Source organism: Temnothorax curvispinosus, unplaced genomic scaffold (genome assembly GCF_003070985.1).
Source record: "Temnothorax curvispinosus isolate PA1 unplaced genomic scaffold, ASM307098v1 QBEX01012529.1, whole genome shotgun sequence".
In the NCBI taxonomy this organism is placed as follows: Eukaryota; Metazoa; Arthropoda; class Insecta; order Hymenoptera; family Formicidae; genus Temnothorax; species Temnothorax curvispinosus.
In genome coordinates, this window is record NW_020222309.1 from 157,591 (window position 1) to 177,787 (window position 20,197).

The 20,197-nt window shown below is 36.7% G+C and overlaps 1 protein-coding gene across 1 annotated transcript in view; it reads left to right on the forward strand.

Moving 5' to 3' along the window:
• The window catches only part of LOC112462577 (transmembrane and TPR repeat-containing protein 1-like), a 120,446-nt gene that overhangs the window by 78,793 nt on the left and 21,456 nt on the right, over positions 1–20,197 (forward strand). The window contains exons 7-10 of the mRNA XM_025028444.1: positions 10,689–10,878; positions 16,253–16,374; positions 16,464–16,628; positions 17,018–17,131. Coding sequence (XP_024884212.1) covers positions 10,689–10,878; positions 16,253–16,374; positions 16,464–16,628; positions 17,018–17,131 — 591 coding nt within the window. The remainder of the gene's footprint in view (positions 1–10,688; positions 10,879–16,252; positions 16,375–16,463; positions 16,629–17,017; positions 17,132–20,197) is intronic.

Here is a 20,197-nt window from a genome sequence, read left to right on the forward strand (position 1 = left end):
ACTGACAATCATGCACGAGCGATGGAACTTCATGCATGTGATAGCGATAGAGCGTAATATAACGCCTCTCGCTCTCTCGCTTCTATTTCCATCGCTGTATGTATAATAGCATGTCTTTATGACGTAATCCTTTGACCGAGAATATTGTTACGAGAAAATTTGTATCTGCGCTCTCACGGCCATTTTCCTGAAAGTCCTGTTCAATCATCTTTGAAGTATTACTCTCTGTATTTTAATATCGCGTATCTCAATTTGTTCGCATAAAGTATTTTGCTGCATATTGCAAAATAGCGGCCTTTGAAAATACTTTGTAGTGCTTATTATTTCGCTCTGTCTCCATAGATCCTAAAATCTTGTGGATGAATAAAACTGTGATTTTGTCAGATAAAGCGTCGGAGTTATATAAAATATAATTCCGATTTTATTGAAGGCTTCAAATCTCGTGTTAGCGCGATCGAATAAAATATATAGAAGATATCCTTATCAATCGAGAGTGAAAAATAGTGAAACTCATGCTCATTGTTTTCCGTCTGGATAATCTATCGAAGCGTTAAGTCTACAGATCAGTTTCCGTGCGGATGTCTCATTGCCGGTTGATTAATTCTTATAATCGGAAGTTTCCGCAGTAAATGGCGCTAAGCTCAAAGCTCTCGCATTTTTCCTTTTTACGTTAGAATCGAAGGAAAGTGGTTTCCCATTCATTAGTTCAAATTGATCCGTGTATTTCGTTAGATAGTTCTATTTTATTCTCATATAGTAAAATCCAATATATTCAAACGACAATAACTGGTTATCGCGGGATTATAATGCTCGTGTAATAGCTGGCGAAAAAGTGCCGGATATAAAGTTCACGAGCTTCAAAATTATGGGAATATGCAAAACCATTTCTCACATGTTAACCTAAGAGCAAGGCAGATTTACGATTTCGGGCGTATTTTTGTATGCGAATATTCGCGCACCGCGCTCGGTTAATACCGCTAGTCAACTACGGACATACGCGCTTCTTTCTCATCGTAAGTACTTTCCCGTAGCAACTTCGTATACTCTTGTTATAATTTATGTCCTATTCAAGCACCTGCGCGCCTTCCCGGAATTCCACCCTCATCCTCTACTATAAACTATCGTGTTGCGAGTTCCCCGTAAAGATTGCACGATGATATACCCGATGCAGATAATTAACATCGTTTACGAAACGTTCAGAAAACTAGGCTGTTAAATAACTATACGTAAATAAATGTTCGATAGTCAAACGAATATAAGAAACGAGTAAATCAGTTATATAAACACATGCATGTTTTTCAGAATAAGATAATTTTTATGTCTTGCAGAATCTATGCATATACTTTAACTCATTTATCAAAAACTTTGTGTCTAACACGATGCGATAATTACGCAACTGTGTAACGAAAACGAACTAAAGGATCACAACGTAGTTATCCTATCTCTCGCAAGATCAACGAGAATGTACGTGGGCAGAGAACTTTCTGGACAGTGAAAATTCCGGCGTAGAAATAAAACGCCCCTGACAAAGCTACTGCGACGACACCGCTGAGTGCGCGTAATTAGTTATATCCGGAGGGTCTAGGCACTGTTCTCTAACGAATTTCTCGCGGTGGTAAATTTTATACTTCATATACGAGAACAAAGCAACAAAGTTGATATCAAACAGCTTTCCCTCTTTCACTTTTACATCAAAGAATTTGTTACCAGTATACCTGTTAATGGGTCATTTTCTCTAACATGTCTTTTCCGCGATGAATTTTATTTTTCATACTTCATACCTCATACAATGCCTTGCAACGATCCTTTAATGTGTCCATTTATGATAGAATTCGTGGTATGTTAGAAACACAAAAGTTTATAAGCGCATTGTTTTGGAACACAATTCTTTGTTACATGGCCTTTCAACGAGTCATATTTCAACTTTTCTCAGCTCGGGAAATTGTGAGACTAAACGGAAAATACACGTCATCTGCGGCGAATGAAGACAAGAGGAAAGAAACGTAATAGAAAAAGAAAATGTCGCTGTGGGTATCGGCTGCGGAGTATCCAATTAGCCGATGCTCGAAAGACGAGTGGATGTTTCGAAACTCGAGAATGTCTGTCCGTATCTTGGTTCGCCTCATAGATCGATGGCGAACCATAGAAGCGAGTACAATAATGGTTTCCAAGATAACTTTCGTCCTGTAAATCTTGTTTTATTTTTTATTTTTTATGTAAGATTAAAAAAAAAGAAATAAAGTAAAGTCTATAAAAAACAAAATTCAGAGCGTGATAAAAATATTCTTGATAATAAAGACACCCGCCATTTGGACTACTGCGCTTTTTCCTGAGGTGTTACTGTTTGTTATGTGCAAGGCAACTACTTGACTTCGCTTCGTCGTCGACAGTTCGGTCCATTCTCTACTCTTCGTCACTGATTGTTTAGCTTTTCCCGAAGTTTCAGCATTTTTATACATAAGAAATGTTGATATGTTCATGTAGTATATCGTAAAACTGGCAAATCTACCATTATAAATAAGAACGTTTTATCTAAGACTTGAGCGTCTTATTGTTATAGATAAGATTCAATGATGCTAAATCTATTGCTCACGGGTGTGTGTACGAATGTATATCTATCGAGTAAACGTCGAACTTTACATACTCTGGCGAAATTATCTCTCGTTTGATGTCGCTTACATGAACAATCTTGGAAGTATCAACATGATACGTGAGATGTAAGTCATTCATCGTGTAGCTACCTCAACACGCGCCCATCGACGCGCACATTTGTGTGAGTTGCGCAATGACGTTAAATTATCCATTAACCACTTTAGAGGACATTAAGTCAGTACGGCCGCGAAATTTCGTTGCTCCACCGTATACGATGCCTCAGAGGTAGATCCAAGGTGCCTTAAAGATGTAGGGCGCGGTTAACAGCACGCATTTACACCAAGCTCCGAAGCCGCGGAATGTCTCAGGCTAACTGATACTGTATGACATAAATTCCCTATAGCCCCTAAGAGCACTTTGGGTAAGCCGCATCGTTGGTTTTCTTACCCGAACGGTATTTCCATACAGGTTTGAATGTATCGCATCGTTACGTTGTTGTGTATATATTTGATTGCGAGACATCAATGATTACAGTGAGACATTCTGTGACAATTGTATGTATATGTATAATATACATACATATAAATATTGTAATAGAAAAATTGTTCTATAATAATGTGTAGTGGGACATTAATGTTGCGTTCTAGATGACGCTCGAATAAATACTTTATTACTGACAGGGAATAGAATAAATGTAATAGCTTAAGGTTTAAGGGATTTCTGTAGTAATCGTGTATGTGGGACTCTAAAAATGTATTAGCTTTTCCGATTTACCGTTCCGATTTACCTGTGTTACCGATATTTCACTTGAGAATGTTACACTGTTAAATTCGTAGTAACAAAGTATACTCAGTTTGAATTATTTTTAACCATTCTTATAAGTCGCCGCTGCTCCTACTCAATATGTCGTTATTTAACCAAAACAATGTTAATTTAATTAAACCAATGAAGTTAAAATAATACTGTTTTGTATTAAAATAATAAATTTCGACACACATATGGTAGTTAAAAATAACAAAGTGTTACTGTTTAACTCAAGTATTGGTTTAAATTTCGTTTAATATTTAACGGTATAATGCAAAATGCCACTGCGAATTATATACGTTGAATATTATTGTTTCAGAAACTAGTTTATATGCTTAGGTACAACAAGATATAAAGTTATGCAGACCGAGCAGAGATGTATTTGTATTATTTACATATAGAGAGCATTAATCTTAAATATTACAGATAAATGTTATCAAGCATTATTAAATTACTCGCGATAATATTCATGGAAAATCGATCATCCACATTATAATTATGTTTCTTGTTCAGACTTACAATAAAATTAGTCTCGTATAAAATTAATATGTCAATAAGTATCGTGAGATGTTAATGTAAATGTCATAAATTTGAATCGTATATCCATATCACATTAGTTTGTGTTATAATATCCAGAGATCTTTCACAAGTCTGAAATTTAAATACTTATATGTGCTAATAATTGATAATTAATATATATATTCGAGGAGAACTAAAATCGGTCTATATAACGAATATTTTATAATATCATATAATAATTAACATTGAGATAGAGAAATTTCCTTATATCAATTTACTTATATCACGTTGTAGCGACGTTAAAACCTAACTATGTCTCTTATGGCCTATCTTGTTCACAGGGACACTATCAAAACAGACTAGTTCATTGATGAACGTTACTCTTTCTTTCATGAAGCGGGAATATAGGGTTATAAACTTGAAATTCCTGAGAGATCTTGTTTGTATATATCGTTATAACGTGGATACGCAAATGGCTATAAGATATAGCAACGAAACATCATCAGGGATGTCGTTGACAATCCCTCAACGACACATCTGATATACATGGCTATGCGTTGAACCCTGAACGTTTCACCCGAGACCCGAAACCTCCGTACGTCATCATCCATACTGTACGTCTTCCATTCATTACAACGTGCAGTTGGAGAAATATAGATACCACAGTAGGAGAGGCATTCGCGCGACGAGAGGTGGCGTCGGCAGTGGAATAGCTAAATCGCAGCGTGCGGCTTCGTTGTACGCGTTTCCTGGATCCATTCTGACGCGTCCGTACGTAGAACTGGATCGTCATCAGTTTCCGTATGTTAGTAACCAAGACTGACGGCGTATCCTACCGCGAGCGCGAGGCGATGTGCTTCGCCTTCGATCAATCAACCCTGCCGCTTCCGACTCCACTCGTTCGGGGAGGGGTGGAAGTCGAGTAAATTACTGCGAAATGGGTGTAGCTTACCTATTCTGGCTGGGTTCCTGGGCTGGGATTGCATGCCACAAATTATCTGCGTAGAGACCCACCTACTAATTCTCTCACTTTCTGCTGCTATGTCACTGTTTTCTGTCTCCTACTTTTCCTCGGTTTGCTTTCACTCTCGATCGTAACAAACTATTTCCAGAAGTATCAAAGTGCGAAAGAATTCGCGGAATATACAGATACAGGCATACAGACAAAATTGCATTCCTTGACAGAATAAACAATTCTCTCTTATACGCTCTCTCTCTTAAAAATATGTATATGTCTTATTACATTAATCTCATATTTTATCTATAATCTTTAAGCTATGTCAAATATATACTTTGTAATAAAATATGAAAAGCTTGGAGTAATTTTGGACAGATAGGTAAATGAGTGCTTAATGTCCTCAAGTAAATTACATAAAGCCGTATTAATGGCTCTAGTCTCGGCCTTCGTCATAAAGTTTGAAACTACTCTACGAGAGTATATCAGAAATAATGTGTGGAAATACGTGGCTAAAGTTTATACACGATTGAGCTTAACTACGGCGAGGAAATTTATCCTCGCAGATTGGACTAATTATATTAACGCCTAATAACGTCAGTATGTAATACATTTATCAGTTTGGAAAGAAACGCAACTTTGTTACAAAATTAACCGTACAATGAACTAAATGATTCGATAGGTATTACTACGATGTATCATTTATGAGCAATGAAGCATATAACTATTACTATCCTGCAAATAGCATTTCAATCCAATTTCGTGTTACATCAATTCCATCCGATCATAGTCTATTGAGCGTACAGTGCATTAGTCGATGAATGTTGCTTTGCCAATACATACGTTATATGAAGTATAATGTATGTACAAAGGATAATCGAGAAATATATGGTCCTTGAGTATATTTAATGAAGCATAATCAAATATCGTATCGTAATGCGGCAATTAAACAGCGCAACACGTTGAATAAATAATTAACAGAGACAGTGCGATGCAAAGAAAATTTATTTTACGTATAGAAATTCAATAATGGATGTAATTTCTTTTGCACGCCATTCGATCGAATGCTCTTAATTAGCAAGAATCCTTTATGAACTTTCTGACATGAGCACGGCACGTTTCTCGCGTTTATATCCCAAAACACGGCTTTAAACAGTACCGATTTTATCGCTCGTTCGTTAATTATTCTTTTCTTTAGGGTCCGGTGGAGAATTCCGATGCTCTCGTGTACGGTCAATTAAAACAACTTGCGCGAGTCGAACTAATACGAGCCATTAACACCGAGGGAAGAAAATCCGATTTCCGAAGAGCAACGTCTGAACGACATGGCTATAGCACGACGAAAAGTCGGAAGCGAGTGAGTGCATTTAAGCGGAAAACGTGGATCGGGTTAATGGCAATATCTACATATGCCGTTCCTGGCTTCGATCCATTTCTGTTTTCACCTCCATAACAATTCTTAATTAAAGAAACTGAGAATGCACTTCGTGTTGATGGTTGCGGCCATTGCAGATGACCATTAATTTGATTTGGTGGAAATAATAATAGCGCTGATGGCAGTCCGTTGCGCAATAAAAATAATTATAATGATAGTTTCCGCAGCCCGGTGATGAACCCGATAACGAATAGTGACAAGCGCGACCTTTTTTTGAATTCTATGTCGCGCACGTTTCTATCGGCAGACCGTCGATTGAAAATCAAACCGCAATATCGCAGCTCGCGTATCCGATCGTCGAGGTTAAATTTGATGACGGAATTACTACTATTCACGGAAACGGTGCATTGATGCGTGCTATTGTTCTCTTTGTGACACCACCGGAACAGAATCGAACTATTAAATATTAAAGAAAATCGATACTCTTGCGCAGAGAGAGAGAGAGAGAGAGAGAAGAGCGAGAGAGAGAGAGAGAACTAATTTAGAATACCACCCTCGCATCGGATAATTTGACGTGGGCGTGGAATGCACGATAAACTATGATAAACGCATGAACGTAACGGGCGATCAACTCCACGCTTTGTCAATGTTATATCGCGATGAAATGGAATGCATTTCAGTTAAGTTTAACACATTAGACAGTACGCGACGCGAACTCGAAAAAGATAATGCCACTTACGTATGTTAGCCCGCTCGATCAGGTTGATGGGCACCTTGCGAGCGCACCGGAGGTACTCGGAGAACAATACACTTCCGGTGCGGTTGACAAAGACGCACGGCGCGTACACCGGAGGTTCGGCATTGACGGGAGGAAGGACGGAGAGAAGGACGTACGTTTGATTCCGTGTGGGACGGCGCAATACATCTCTCCTCGGTTTACCGGTCGCTCGCTGAGACGGAAGTGTATCGTGCCCGACGAAGCGGGCACATCCGGCTCGCAAGATTAATTGCCAATAAACCTCTATTACAGAGACCTCTTCCCGCACCGTCACTCTTCTCACGATATCGTGTCGTTTCCCGGTCAATCGCTTCGTACGCAACAGCGCCGATCGCCTCTACTTTTTAGACAGACCCTTTGATGAGAATAACGAGATAATCCGAATATTAGATTATTCAGTGTCCAGGCTTTTGCAAAAGAGAAAAAAAAAAGAACGTGCGAAAATGCGACGATGAAAAATCATTGATCACGCAAAAGATAATTTATTATAGGAACGATGTAACATAATTCAGAGACGCGCAATTTATTCCTCTCGGTTATAACGATTCACGACCGTCACGATTATTCACGCAATACGAGCTGTCTCGAAACAAAATGCGCTGTCTCGCAAGAAGATTGATAATTTATTATACCGCTATGAAGCGTCTATTTAGTCTACGTTCCGAGAGTTTGGATTATAAACACTTGTACGATAAAAGAAAATACATAACATAAGTGCGCATTAGCAAAATGTGTTTCTATCGGCTGAGATATCTAGTTTTATTTTTAGACTAAAGCGTGTATTTGCATTTCAACTTAAGTGTTTTACATTTCAATTTGATATAGTGTGAAAAACATTACTAACAAATTGTTACAGGTATGCATGTGTTTTTAATTACATGATCCATGACTTCGCGCTTGGAAATTGCATTTATGCAAATGGGGTGACTATCTGAAAAATTTGACATAGAAAAATGATGCCAGTTTGCGTGCTTAGAAGCTGCGTGATTATGCATGCAATAAATCTCGCTTCGAAATCGCCAAGTGAATGCTTAGGAACACGTGCGAATCGATCGTAGCCTATCTTGCACCTCGGCCTGGTAATCGAGGGAAATTGCTTTCATCTGAATTCAAAAGCATGTACGGGGAGATCAAAGTTCTTACGTGCCGGCGATGACGAAACGAACGGACACGATGGTGCGAAGAACTTATCACGCGAGCGTCGATTAAAGTTTCCACTTTGCACCTGGTTTCATGAATTTCTCAACTATGATTGATCGTTTCGAAGCGCTTTGAAAATTGTCATCCTTCGTTCGGACACATTCTAAGCGAATGTTAATAACGGATGACAAGTACATCTGATATGATAATGCTGACGACTCATGGATAATTTATATATTAATTCGAGATATAGTTTCTCCGCTTTTCGTATGTGAGATATAGATTCGCTATGATTGACACAATGCGCGTAATTTGGAAGCCAACAATACCTCTACTCCTACGTAAGAATACGGACGGAAAAGTTTACCGCTTATGAGCATCGACAGAATCGATATCCGCATATCACGAAGGTATAGAGGAAAAAGAGGGTGGCTGAATGAAAGAGAGGGTAAATTGATGGAACGCTCCGATTAAAAGCTAATGACATCGCGTTTCTACGCGAATGACGGCTTCAAAGGAAAGCTTTTTCTGAAGTTCGTCGACTTGACAAACGATCGTAAGACCAACAAGAAACGGTGTCTGGCGCGAACCATCTTAATGAAATGGTCTTAATTGAACCAATTGATTAATTTTTCAGCATTACAAATTTCCAACTTAATATGCTTTTATTAATAAACAAGAAGTAATATGGGAGATAACATTAAATTTGCAAATAAAAAAAAGATGCAAATTAAGTAATTTGCAAATTAAAAATACAAAGTATAAGAAATTTTTTAAATTATTCTTTTGCTCTTTTATGTAATATGCCGGTAAATTTTAGTTTATTCATTTGCTCTTATATGTTTAGCAAATGAAAATAGAGAAGCGTCTCTGAATATTATTACTACTATACTATTATCTATTACCAACTGGCGGACTATGATGGAGGTCTAGCTCTGAAAAGCGGATATTTGTTTGGGTGAGTCTATGGAAGTCCATGAAAGTCCACAAATCTGAGAATATCCTTCCTAGATTTATAGCGATCTCTGTAATACCCGCGATTTCCAAAAAGAGTGGACGTGCGGGAATATGTCACTCTCTGTGCGACCGTTTTCTCGGGGAAATCCTGCTCTTTCATACGGCGGTACGTGCGTCGCGCTTGACATATGCCACAAATTATTATTTTGACATTTCAGATCGCCTCTTATTTCTGCATCAGGAGCTCCCAATTCCCGTGTCTCGCGAAATCGTGATGCAGAAGCTTTCATCAATCATTTCAACAAAATGAAAATATAGATGGCCGGCGGCGACAAGAAAAATTATGCAGAAAAAGGACGGCCGCTCAGAGCTGAGATACATTATTATCTTTGTTTTTTTTTTCTAAGAGTTACATTGCGTTTTTTTCCCTGCCTATCCAAGAGATGGATATTAATTAGCAAGTAGCAGTACAATATACGTGCTCAAGCACGAAATAACAAAGGGATAAATGTCGTTAATCGTGGGACATTTAGAACAATCGCTGCACAGAATGTAGATTTTTCTTGCGCCAAGGGAGCAATTAGGGACTCTCTCTATATTCAAATTTTAATGCCTCTCAGTACGTTTTGATGTACCATTTAGAGGGAACAGTGATTCATTAGAATACATTAAAAAGTCATATTACTGGCGGAATATATGTTATCAAAAATGGTTGGCAGAGAAAATTTATTTAACCCGCGATGATATATAACGATCGCGATGTAACAGCGCATACCGTTATAAATCTCCATCGTATTTCCATCGTAATTTGTGATGTCTCTCTTATCTTTACACACAGATAAATTCACGCTTTTGTATCAACCGGGTAATTTATTGTGAGAAAAGGCTTAAGATCTCTTACATATCTCGCGTCCTGTTGTTACTCACTCACTTTTCGACTACCCGGTGAATAAAGCCGATGCTGGGTGACGCCGCATCTGGTGCCGGGGACAATTAGAGGGACTCATGAGCCATCGGAATTAACACTTACAACGGCGCGAGCGAATATTTACCGGCGCATTATACGGCCCGTAGTGTGCGTGGGCTTGTTCGCGAGACAATAGACTTGCCGAGTAAGCCGTCCCGAGAAGCGCGACGATACACCGAGAATATCCTCGTTGAAGATCGTACAGACGCTTGTCGTGGAGAGACTAGGGGAGGGTATTATATCGGTGATTATATCGGTGGATGCTGATAGTGAGAAAATGGAACCTCGATGTCAGCAACTGGAGGATACTACTCCAGGCCTCATTGACCGACCTCTTCACCTCACGCCAAGAGGACAATACCGATCGCGAGAACTTGCCTTCGTCGCCACAATTGAGCAGCCAATTTTCTTCGGAAAAAGGCATTAAAGGCGACAAACTTGTTCGTCAACATCAAATGAATATGTTCTTAGAGCAGAATCAGAATCAAACGGATATTATTAGCATATTAACAATTGTACTTTCGAATATGCTTATTATTAATTTAAATACCTACAACTGTATGGTACTACATGATCTAATCACACTTGTTGTTAATTCCAGATTGTTGACTTTTTGCTACTTGGCAGCGCTGAATTGTTGGCTGCTCCTGTGTCCGGCTATACTTTCGCACGATTGGCAGATGGGATCGGTTCCTTTGGTTACATCTTTTACGGACACCAGAAATCTCGCCACCTGTATATTCTTCGGCGGTTGTCTGGTTCTCACGTACAAAGCCTTCACGGATTTCGAGGTAAATATATAAAATTTGATAATTGTAGATTATAGTCAAATTGTGCTAAAATCAAACGGAATATTTGCACATAAATTACTATGAGCAGTTCACAAATATTCCTCTATGTAAGCGTTGGAAACATCGTTTACTATTCTCACTTTACAGTACAGTATCAAGTCACGCTTTAATGAGAGATTTACGGAGAAATTTTACGTGAATTCTTTTACTTTATTATAACAAATTGACGTAAAGTTATTCTTTTCAAGTGATCAGTATCGTAGATACTCGCCGACGTTATTGGTCACGTTACGAGATCATAAAGCGGAATGACCACTAGTTATCGTCCGCGAAATGTCATCCCGCGGTTAAACGTTTCTGCCGCGGGCCGGGCGTAACACAAGAAAAACGTAGTACTCCTGTACCTCAATACCTGTCGGCTATAGTCCGACAATGAAATTGTGCTTGGCTCGAGAGTCATAAAAGAAGTTTCGTAGTACCTACATGACATAAGCTTGAAGTCAAACGATAAAAGCGTATCTCGTAAACCACTTCTGTCTTCTGCGTCTTTTGGATCAGCCGTGACGGTCGTTGAGCCTTCGGCATAATGACCTCTTTAAGGTTCACTGTCTGTATGTCGATGTCACTTTTCCTCAAAGAGGTCATATCTGTGCTTTTAATGTCACCTCACACGCTTGACTAGCCGCCGGCAGTTACCTAGCTCTTCGCAGGCACGAAGTGGAAACAGACGTCTTTTTCTCGAACGGGGTCATCCTTAAGACTCTTACGCACTATATCTACACATTGCATTTATAAGAGAGGGTTCGAAGATTTTTTTACAAAAAAAAAATATGATTGCTTTCTATTCTGTAGTCTTTTGTGTACATCTGGTACAATTTATTGCTTTGCGCAATTAGGTTTCGCAACTTATTGTAAGTCTCCAACTTATATGTATTTGACTTTTTCTTATCCTAATATGAATATTAACATTTGCAATATTTTTCCAAAGAAAACCAAGAAAATGAAGTTACATGTGTATTTTTATATAGGAAGTTTCTATTATATGTATATATTATATGGACAGTGTCTTTCCAAGATTTTGTCTAGTAGATTTGGAATACAATATGAGTTACATGTGATCACATTAAATAAATTATTGTTGGTAAATTTCAAGATAATGATGCTTACTGTCACATACTAGAGCTATATCTTTAATAGCTATCGGTGGTGTCATACCTAACATGATGTTAAAATAACAGTCTATACTGTGAAAATAGGATTACTAAAATAATTTCAATCGATAAATAATAATATATTATGTAGCATGTTTATTGTATATGTTCTAACCACTTAGATATAATCAGTGCAGAAGATCTGCTTATTTGCTGCTTATATATTCTTTCGATTTGTCTCTCTGCATATTTTTTGTATCCGCAAAGGAATTAACCGACGATTTCATTTCAATGCATTATCCTCCTTAAGCTTAAGCTTGCTCCTTGCGCTAATGCTGCTTCGTTATATTTAGACCTTTCCTCAAAACATGTTATCACTGTTTCTAATTTTCATTATTTTTTAATCTTGAAAATTTGCATGCAATATTTTTCTTAAAATTTCTAATTTTTTAAATTATTTTTTAAATTTTCTTAGCTTTTGACTATGCGCGGATACCTATGTTTTCGTAGTTTCTTGTTTATATCATACGATTTGTCACAAAAATTCATTATTTATTCATGTACAAATTAGACGATGGCAATAATTTTGATGAATCTTGTTTATTTATGTTTTCGATATTATTCTGAAATATTGCATTTGCGAATATCACGGTATTTGTGGTAACTTTTAAAATTTTCTTCGCTTTTATTAACGAACTTTTATTATTATTCTTATTTTCTTCTACTCGGTCTTTTACTTTACTGGAGAATATCGTTTCTATTGATTCTCGCTGAAGATTTGTATTGTGTCGCGTATTTTGCTTGCGTTTCTGTATGTGAATTGGATCACGATGCTGCTGTTATACCACTTTGTACTGATGTTTCGTCTTTGATAATGCTGCACGTCTTTTACTGACGTAGTTACATCTGTAAAGTCATTTGTAAAGTCACTTTTCGATACATTTCTATTCTCGTTTTCCATGTGCGCATCATAATAAGAATCAGACAGTGAATTTTTTTATATTAGCTTGTTTTATTATTGTTAAAAATCGCGAAATTTGTTGGCTTTTTTAAGCTTGCAATAATTTATTCTTTCCATTTGTGATTTTCCGTAAGAATTATGTCACTAAATCTTGCATTAATTTATCTTGAAATTTGTTCCAAACTTTTCTAAAAGACATCGGCTGCGCTGACGTCGCGACGCTCGCAGTAACTTCCCAACTTCTTTTATAATCGCTAAGTAATATGTTCGTGCTGCACTTCTGTACATGAGCTGAATGACGTTACCTCTTCCATAACTCTTGACATGTATTTCGCATTTCGTGGAGTTGGTTTTTTCTGTCGACAACAGCAAGCAAATAATTATCTTGTCTTCCTTTCGAATATTTAAATCATATATTCTATGACGTCTCTTCTTTCGCGTCATTTTTACATTGTCATTTTTTATATGATCAATCTTGTTATGGTAGCTACAATAAGTTGTGTTGGTCAGATTTATTATTCTTTTTATGTTGGTTATCTTTCACGTTTATTAGAAATAATTATTTCCAATTTTTCCAACACTTCAGCTTTATAAATAAATTTCTGTTTCTTCCAAATCGTCGTTAATACTAATTCTGTTCTTTCCGAACTTATGATATTTTGATATTAATACTTCAACGCATTATACGATCATCAATATCGTTAATTTCTAGATATGTTATATTTATACGTTATGTTTATTTTACTTTCCTTTAGGTTCATAGGTTTCTTTCTGCTATTCATAATTTTCCGCGGGTTGTCGGGTGATGCGATCTTGAATAAATTATATTAAGGCTCATTGTTAATTGAAATTGTTTCTGCAGCATTTACGGTAACTTTTTGATTTTCTCTCAGATTTTAATTCTCATTTTGATTTTTTTGTCAGTGTTTTAACATCCATCAGATGTTTGGCTGAAGCAGCAGTTGGACATTGGTATCAGCTAATACTGTGATGGACTTTGTATTTCCCTAGATACGTCTTTGAGTGCGCATGAAATACCGATGAATGAGCTAACAGCAAATCGGCCAGTGGATGACTTTTAATTCCACTGAAACCCATCTCAATCTCCGTTGACGTCGCATCATTATCAATTACAGAATGAGTCCTTTCTAGAACGCCAGAGTCGTTCTCAGTTTTCATTTTAACTGTGTCGATCCATCATCAACTGATGGCGACGTGAACACATTATTTGTATGCTTGCTCCCTTTTTCATCAGATAAACTCGACGAGAATGACGTCGCATTGTTGGCGGCAACACTCTGAACCACTCTGATCCCTCGAGTGATAATATTCGATATCAATGTTCACAGTTTTTCGCGAAGACACGCTCGTGGAAATTTTTGTTATTAATATGTTTCCCTCATCGCTTTTTTTTCAATTTCTTCCATCATTTCCAGATAGTAGAATATTGGACTTTATAATCGAGGGGTTAAATGTTTATTTCTGTTTCCATATTTTGTTCATGATGTAAATTAATCGATAAAAGAGTTGAAGCAGAAAATCTGCTAAATTCGTCTTTGTTTTTATCAGTGAATATGTATGTTCTCTACTTTCGTATCGATATTGTTGTTCAAGTTTTATTTTTCCAGCAAATTAGGTGCTGGTATTATTTTTTCGTCGTCTACATTGTAATCAATTTTGTCATAAATATCCATTGTTGAAATTTTCCTTTTGATGCTCCATGTGACATTCATCTTTGCCTCTTCGCATTCGAGTTCATTTTCGAATAATTTTTCGAAGTACAAACTTTTTCTCATATATTTTTTTTCTCGTTCATATAATTCTACGACGTGAAAGACATGAATTGCACGAGCTTTAGAATCCGCGTCTGTCATTTTATGTGTTTCCATTTTGATATACCGTTTCCTGTCTCTTCATCTTCTTTCTTACACGAAAGTGCATATGTAGTGCATGTGCCTGTGAAGATGCATGTCGCAGTCCGGTGTTCTCTTCATCGTCGTGGGATAACGATCCGTGCGTGTCGTGCAATACTGTAGGTTTATGAAGCATTCCATTTGTCTTGTAAACATATACTTTTCTCTTGAGGTTACCTACATTTTATGTGCGATACATGTTTCTGATATTCCGATTTACGCAATAACTTTGTATACGAACATTCAGCATCCACATTGTCGATTATTATGGAATCAGATGTGTATTAAATGTATTATTTATTTCGTAGTGTAATATGCGGATAATAATGTATCAGTTCGAATATTTGATACGGAAAATCACATGACGGTGCGATATATTTTCGGTTTCAAAACACCTTGTTATTTTTTGTACACTGTGATAGTCTGATAAAATGAATAAAAAAAATATCAGTATTGAATAAAGATTTTAAACCAGACGAGAATTACGTGCTAAAATAAAATCGCACACAAATTTTTATGCTGCATTGCTTGAGTCGCTTACTCTCGCTCGAGTCAATATTTTATAAATAGCAACCTGACAGTTTGAAATTTCAATGACTGCTTTTCGAGTTTCTAGCGTTGCCCGTGCAGTCTTCGCTTAATTTAAGTGGCTGCCCGGATATATCATATTTATGCGGATTTAGTCGCAAAAGTCTTAAAATGTTTTCTTTCATTGTTTATATGATTGAACATACATTTTGCTTACACTTTTATCATTTGATTTTTCACGATACGGATTAAATGAAATAAAATTCTAACAGAGAAAAAATGACATCATCAAAGTCTTAATCATTTTTTTCTTCATTTCTCAATAAAATATTGAAAACTGCTATTTATTGTCATTATAGTCGTAATACTTTTTATTCTTTGTAAATGTGGTGAGTGTTTTAAAGCATTGTTGTTTTAAAGCACGATCACGTACGATTTTGTTCATTAATTGATTATATTCATATATTGTACATCAAATTCCTCTAAAAAATTGTCGATACTCTGAAGTTTATCTTTCCAAAGTTAAGAGGTTACAGATCGAGATATGATTTTAAATCATTACTCGTTATACGTTTAAAACTTACGAGTGCATTTAATCATAATTTTACGAGTATGCGAGTTGCGTAAAAGCAACATAAACTTACTCAAGTATAACATAAACTTTAATCGAGTACACTCATCCGGTAAAGATGAAACTTATGTACACAACAGTTTGCTCGAAGAGATTTCGATGTAGTAGCGTTAGATTTAACGAGGATTTAAACCCTATATTTATCAACGAATGTCTGAAATAAGATATCATATTTTTCTGTCTTTTTTAGCAACAAAGGCATCCGCCTCTGGTTCTTGGTTGGATGTTTCTGGTGCTGCCGTTCCTACTTGCGTCCAATCTTTTCTTCACTGTCGGTTTTGTCGTGGCAGAACGGGTTTTATATACGCCGAGGTAATTTTGTTAAAGTGCTATACTTAACAATACTAAAATCGCGATGTTTATTGCAACGAGTGACATGAATTCTTGATGTAATTTTACAGTGTTGGGTGGATTATTTTGATCGTCTACGGTATGCAGGTGAGCTGGGTCGCTGCACCACGACGGAGAAGTTGGATCACTACAGGCGTAGTTCTCCTGCTCGTTTTAGGATGTTTCAGAACGGTTCTTCGGAACAACGATTGGAGATCTAGAGAAACTTTAATCAAGTACGTGATAACGGATTTACGTGTCACATGTTTTATTAATCGTTCGAGAAACTTTCTTGCTTTGCGAGGATAAAATCCTCGCGTTAATGACAAACATAAATAATCGTTCTTACTGCACGCAATCTCATCTGAGCCTCGCGATTACGACAAAAATGATTTTGTCACGCGAGGATGCCGTAGACATTTACGGCGAGTGCCTAGTTCTGACTTAAACAAGGAGACTGGCATAATGCCAGTGGTATATACGTTCAAGAACTTGGTGCAGGCGCCGATTGCCTATGTATGGGGTCGCAAAACATAACTAACGTAGATATGGGATGACGAGGGTGGTACGGTCGTGTCGAGGTCGAGAGGATGGTCTCGTCTGACCTCAAATCGCCTTGTTTCAGAGCGGGACTGCGGTCTCTACCCTACAATGCCAAGATGCATTACAACTTCGCTAATTTCCTTAAAGACACGTCGCAACCGAACCTTGCGGTTCACCATTATCAGTTGGCCCTCTGGTAAGTGTGTTTCTCTTTCTCGCACCGTATATAAAATTTCTAGATGCATGTTAGAACAAAAGTGGTATTCATTTATTTGCGTGGGAACCACGATCAACATCATTACAAATATTTAAGTGCTTTGTGGTTTGTTGTTGATGTGTTAATCGAGAGATTGCACATTTGAAGGTATTGAATCACAGAATATTATATATCAGTAATTTAAAACAGAAGACACATTATTTTATGTATATATAAAGTATTACAACATATACATTTTCTGTGCTTCTTGTGTTTTATACTTTAATAAGTAATTCTACTCTTAATATATTAATTGAGATTAATTAATAAGAAGATTTCGTTAGATCGTCCGTTTATTTTTAAAGTTCTACCTTAATAAATGTTTCCGATTATGGGTATGAATTATTTTATTCGTTTTCTTTCTTTGATATGCTTTAAATATTACACACTACAAAACTGATTACATTTCGTTACCATCGATTTATTATTTTTCAATAAATATTTGTGTTGACAATTACCTACCAAATAACTAAATTGCACATATAAAAGTTTATATTAAAAAGTTTAATAATAAATAATATACACAAGTATGGAAGACATTATATCGATTTCGTTATAATTGAAGCAATAAAATCCATCATTTCATAAAATATCATAAATCTTATTGAATTGCTACATTAATACTGCAATATGCGAGAGTAACATTTTATAAAAATATTATACATAACTAGGTTATATTTACTTCAAGCATCAGATTTTAAAAGATTAACAAAAATAAATGTATCAACCATCATTTATAACAACATACTAACTCGCCCCAATTAAATAATTCAAGTATAGAAGGCTCTTAAATCCGATAAATTGTATTTCACGTAGCTGTAGCCAGTTACACGGCTATCGTATATCTTCTCGAAATGGAGTGAAAATTGGAAATATTTTTAGGATTAGAGATTTTATTGATATACATAAATAATATTAGAAACATATAATGAAAAATATTTGAAATATAACATTTCTAGCATTGTTTACGTTTCAAACTTTTCCAATAACAGTAACATATATATTGAGCTGTCACTGTTAAAATGTATTTGCGCAAGAAAAATGTTCTGATCGCAAATGCAATTTACTAAAATAAGCAGAATTATGTGAAAAATGTCTTTAAACATTCTAAACTTGTCTGGTGGTTGTACAAACAGCGTGCCAGATAATCGTCAATTCGCAGTTGTAGTTGCTTCGTGTTATGTGATGAATCAAATTATATTTTTGAGACTAATTTTTTGCATCAATTATTTATAAACAACTATTTGGTAAACTGCGTACTTCTAGTACATCTCTGGTGACATGTTTCTGAACAATGTGTATCTATTGTTATAGCTGGTTGAGATATTCTGTTACAAAATTACTTTGAATTTTTCTATTATTGCATAATTAGTGGTTTCTATTGCGATCAATCGCTCTAAAAAGTGTTTATAATTATCAATCGAAATTCTATAGAAAATCTCCCGTTTATTCTATTTTATACTTACGTATCAATTTTGATAAAAATTATGGATGAATAGAGATCAAACACAAATTCATGAATATGAATGTTGTTTTGTAAAAGAACGTGTCGTTACGGTACACATATGCTTGTGTCCAGCACGGTTTTTTAACTTTTATAGAGAATATCACGATGAAAGGGGAGAAAAAGTAATTGAGAAGATTTATTTATAAATTTCAGCATTATTGAGGAATTTTAATCACCTTTCAGCTTCGTACCTTCTGTAACTTTGTAATAATTTTTTCATCTTTGGGATATATATATAGACGGTGGTAAATTAATGCATAAACTCGGCGGCACAATATAATTGCAAATTCATGATTTGCATTTTTTTAACCAACTCGCCAAATGCTTGCTTTCTACCTTAGGTTTTCATAATTTCCATAAAATAATGTTATCACAGAAATCTTTTAAAATAATCACGTTTATATTTGTATTGTTTTATTATCTCGTCTTTATTTTCATTTCTTTACCATTATGATCTATTTTTATTTGCTTATATATTTCTTTTTGCGTGACAGAACAGACAGAATATCATACAAGGGTAGGCAACATAACACAATCTTATTACGACATGCAGACTCTTTTCTCTGCTTCTCAACTACCCTTTTCCCCTATCGCGTTTCTCGTGCATAGCGCGAGCAGGGTTGCAGCAAACCGACAAAAGTGCATTAATTAGCCGTAGCTCGACTGCGCTCGAGATGAAGTGGTAACCAGTCGTTCGTTTTTTTTTTATTTCGTTTCTTTTTTCTCTCTCTCGTTCTCTGCCTCTCCATGTCTGTTCCTATGTTCCTGCCTGCGCATTTTTGTCCTACGTGTATTTCGTGAATTTCGTTATCCCGTCCAGCACAAGAAACGCTCAAGGGTCATCGCGACGCAAAAAATAATCGTCTGTTGGAAAAATAAACGCATTCTCGTTTCAAACTTCTGTGGCGTGTACTTTTGCGATGTGTCATGCGATTCATCATCGGGCAATCGTCTGCGGTGTACCGATAAATCGGGTCGTCGCCGTTCCTCTGTACACGTTACCATGCACGAGCGCTACGTGCATTTCGCAACGTATCGCGCTTGGATTGTTTCATCGTAATATCAGATTATTTGTCTACGCGAATGCAATCAGTCCGGTAAACATATCGAGGAAATGGTGATGTGGCGCGGGAAAAAAAAATGCCGAGGATCGATGAGGAGGGAAGGGAAGAGAGAGAATTGGTTGGCGTGACAGCAGCTGCAGCCGCTGCGTTGCAGAAGCGGGAGGCTGCAGCCGGATGAAAATTGCATTTCGGCGGTACACCCGCGCTCGTCCAGTTCGCTCACTTGTAGATCTCATTTCCTACGCTGAGCTTTCTAACCGTTCTGTGCAGGTCGCACTTCTTTTTTTCTCTCCCTCTCTCCCTCTCTCTTTCTTTCTCTCTTTCTCTTTCTACTCTGGCTCCTCTTTTCCGCCACTTTTCGTTACCATCGTTGCATCGCGCCCTACGGATCGACTGATATTGGCTCTGAAAAATCGAACCTTCAACTAACTGGCA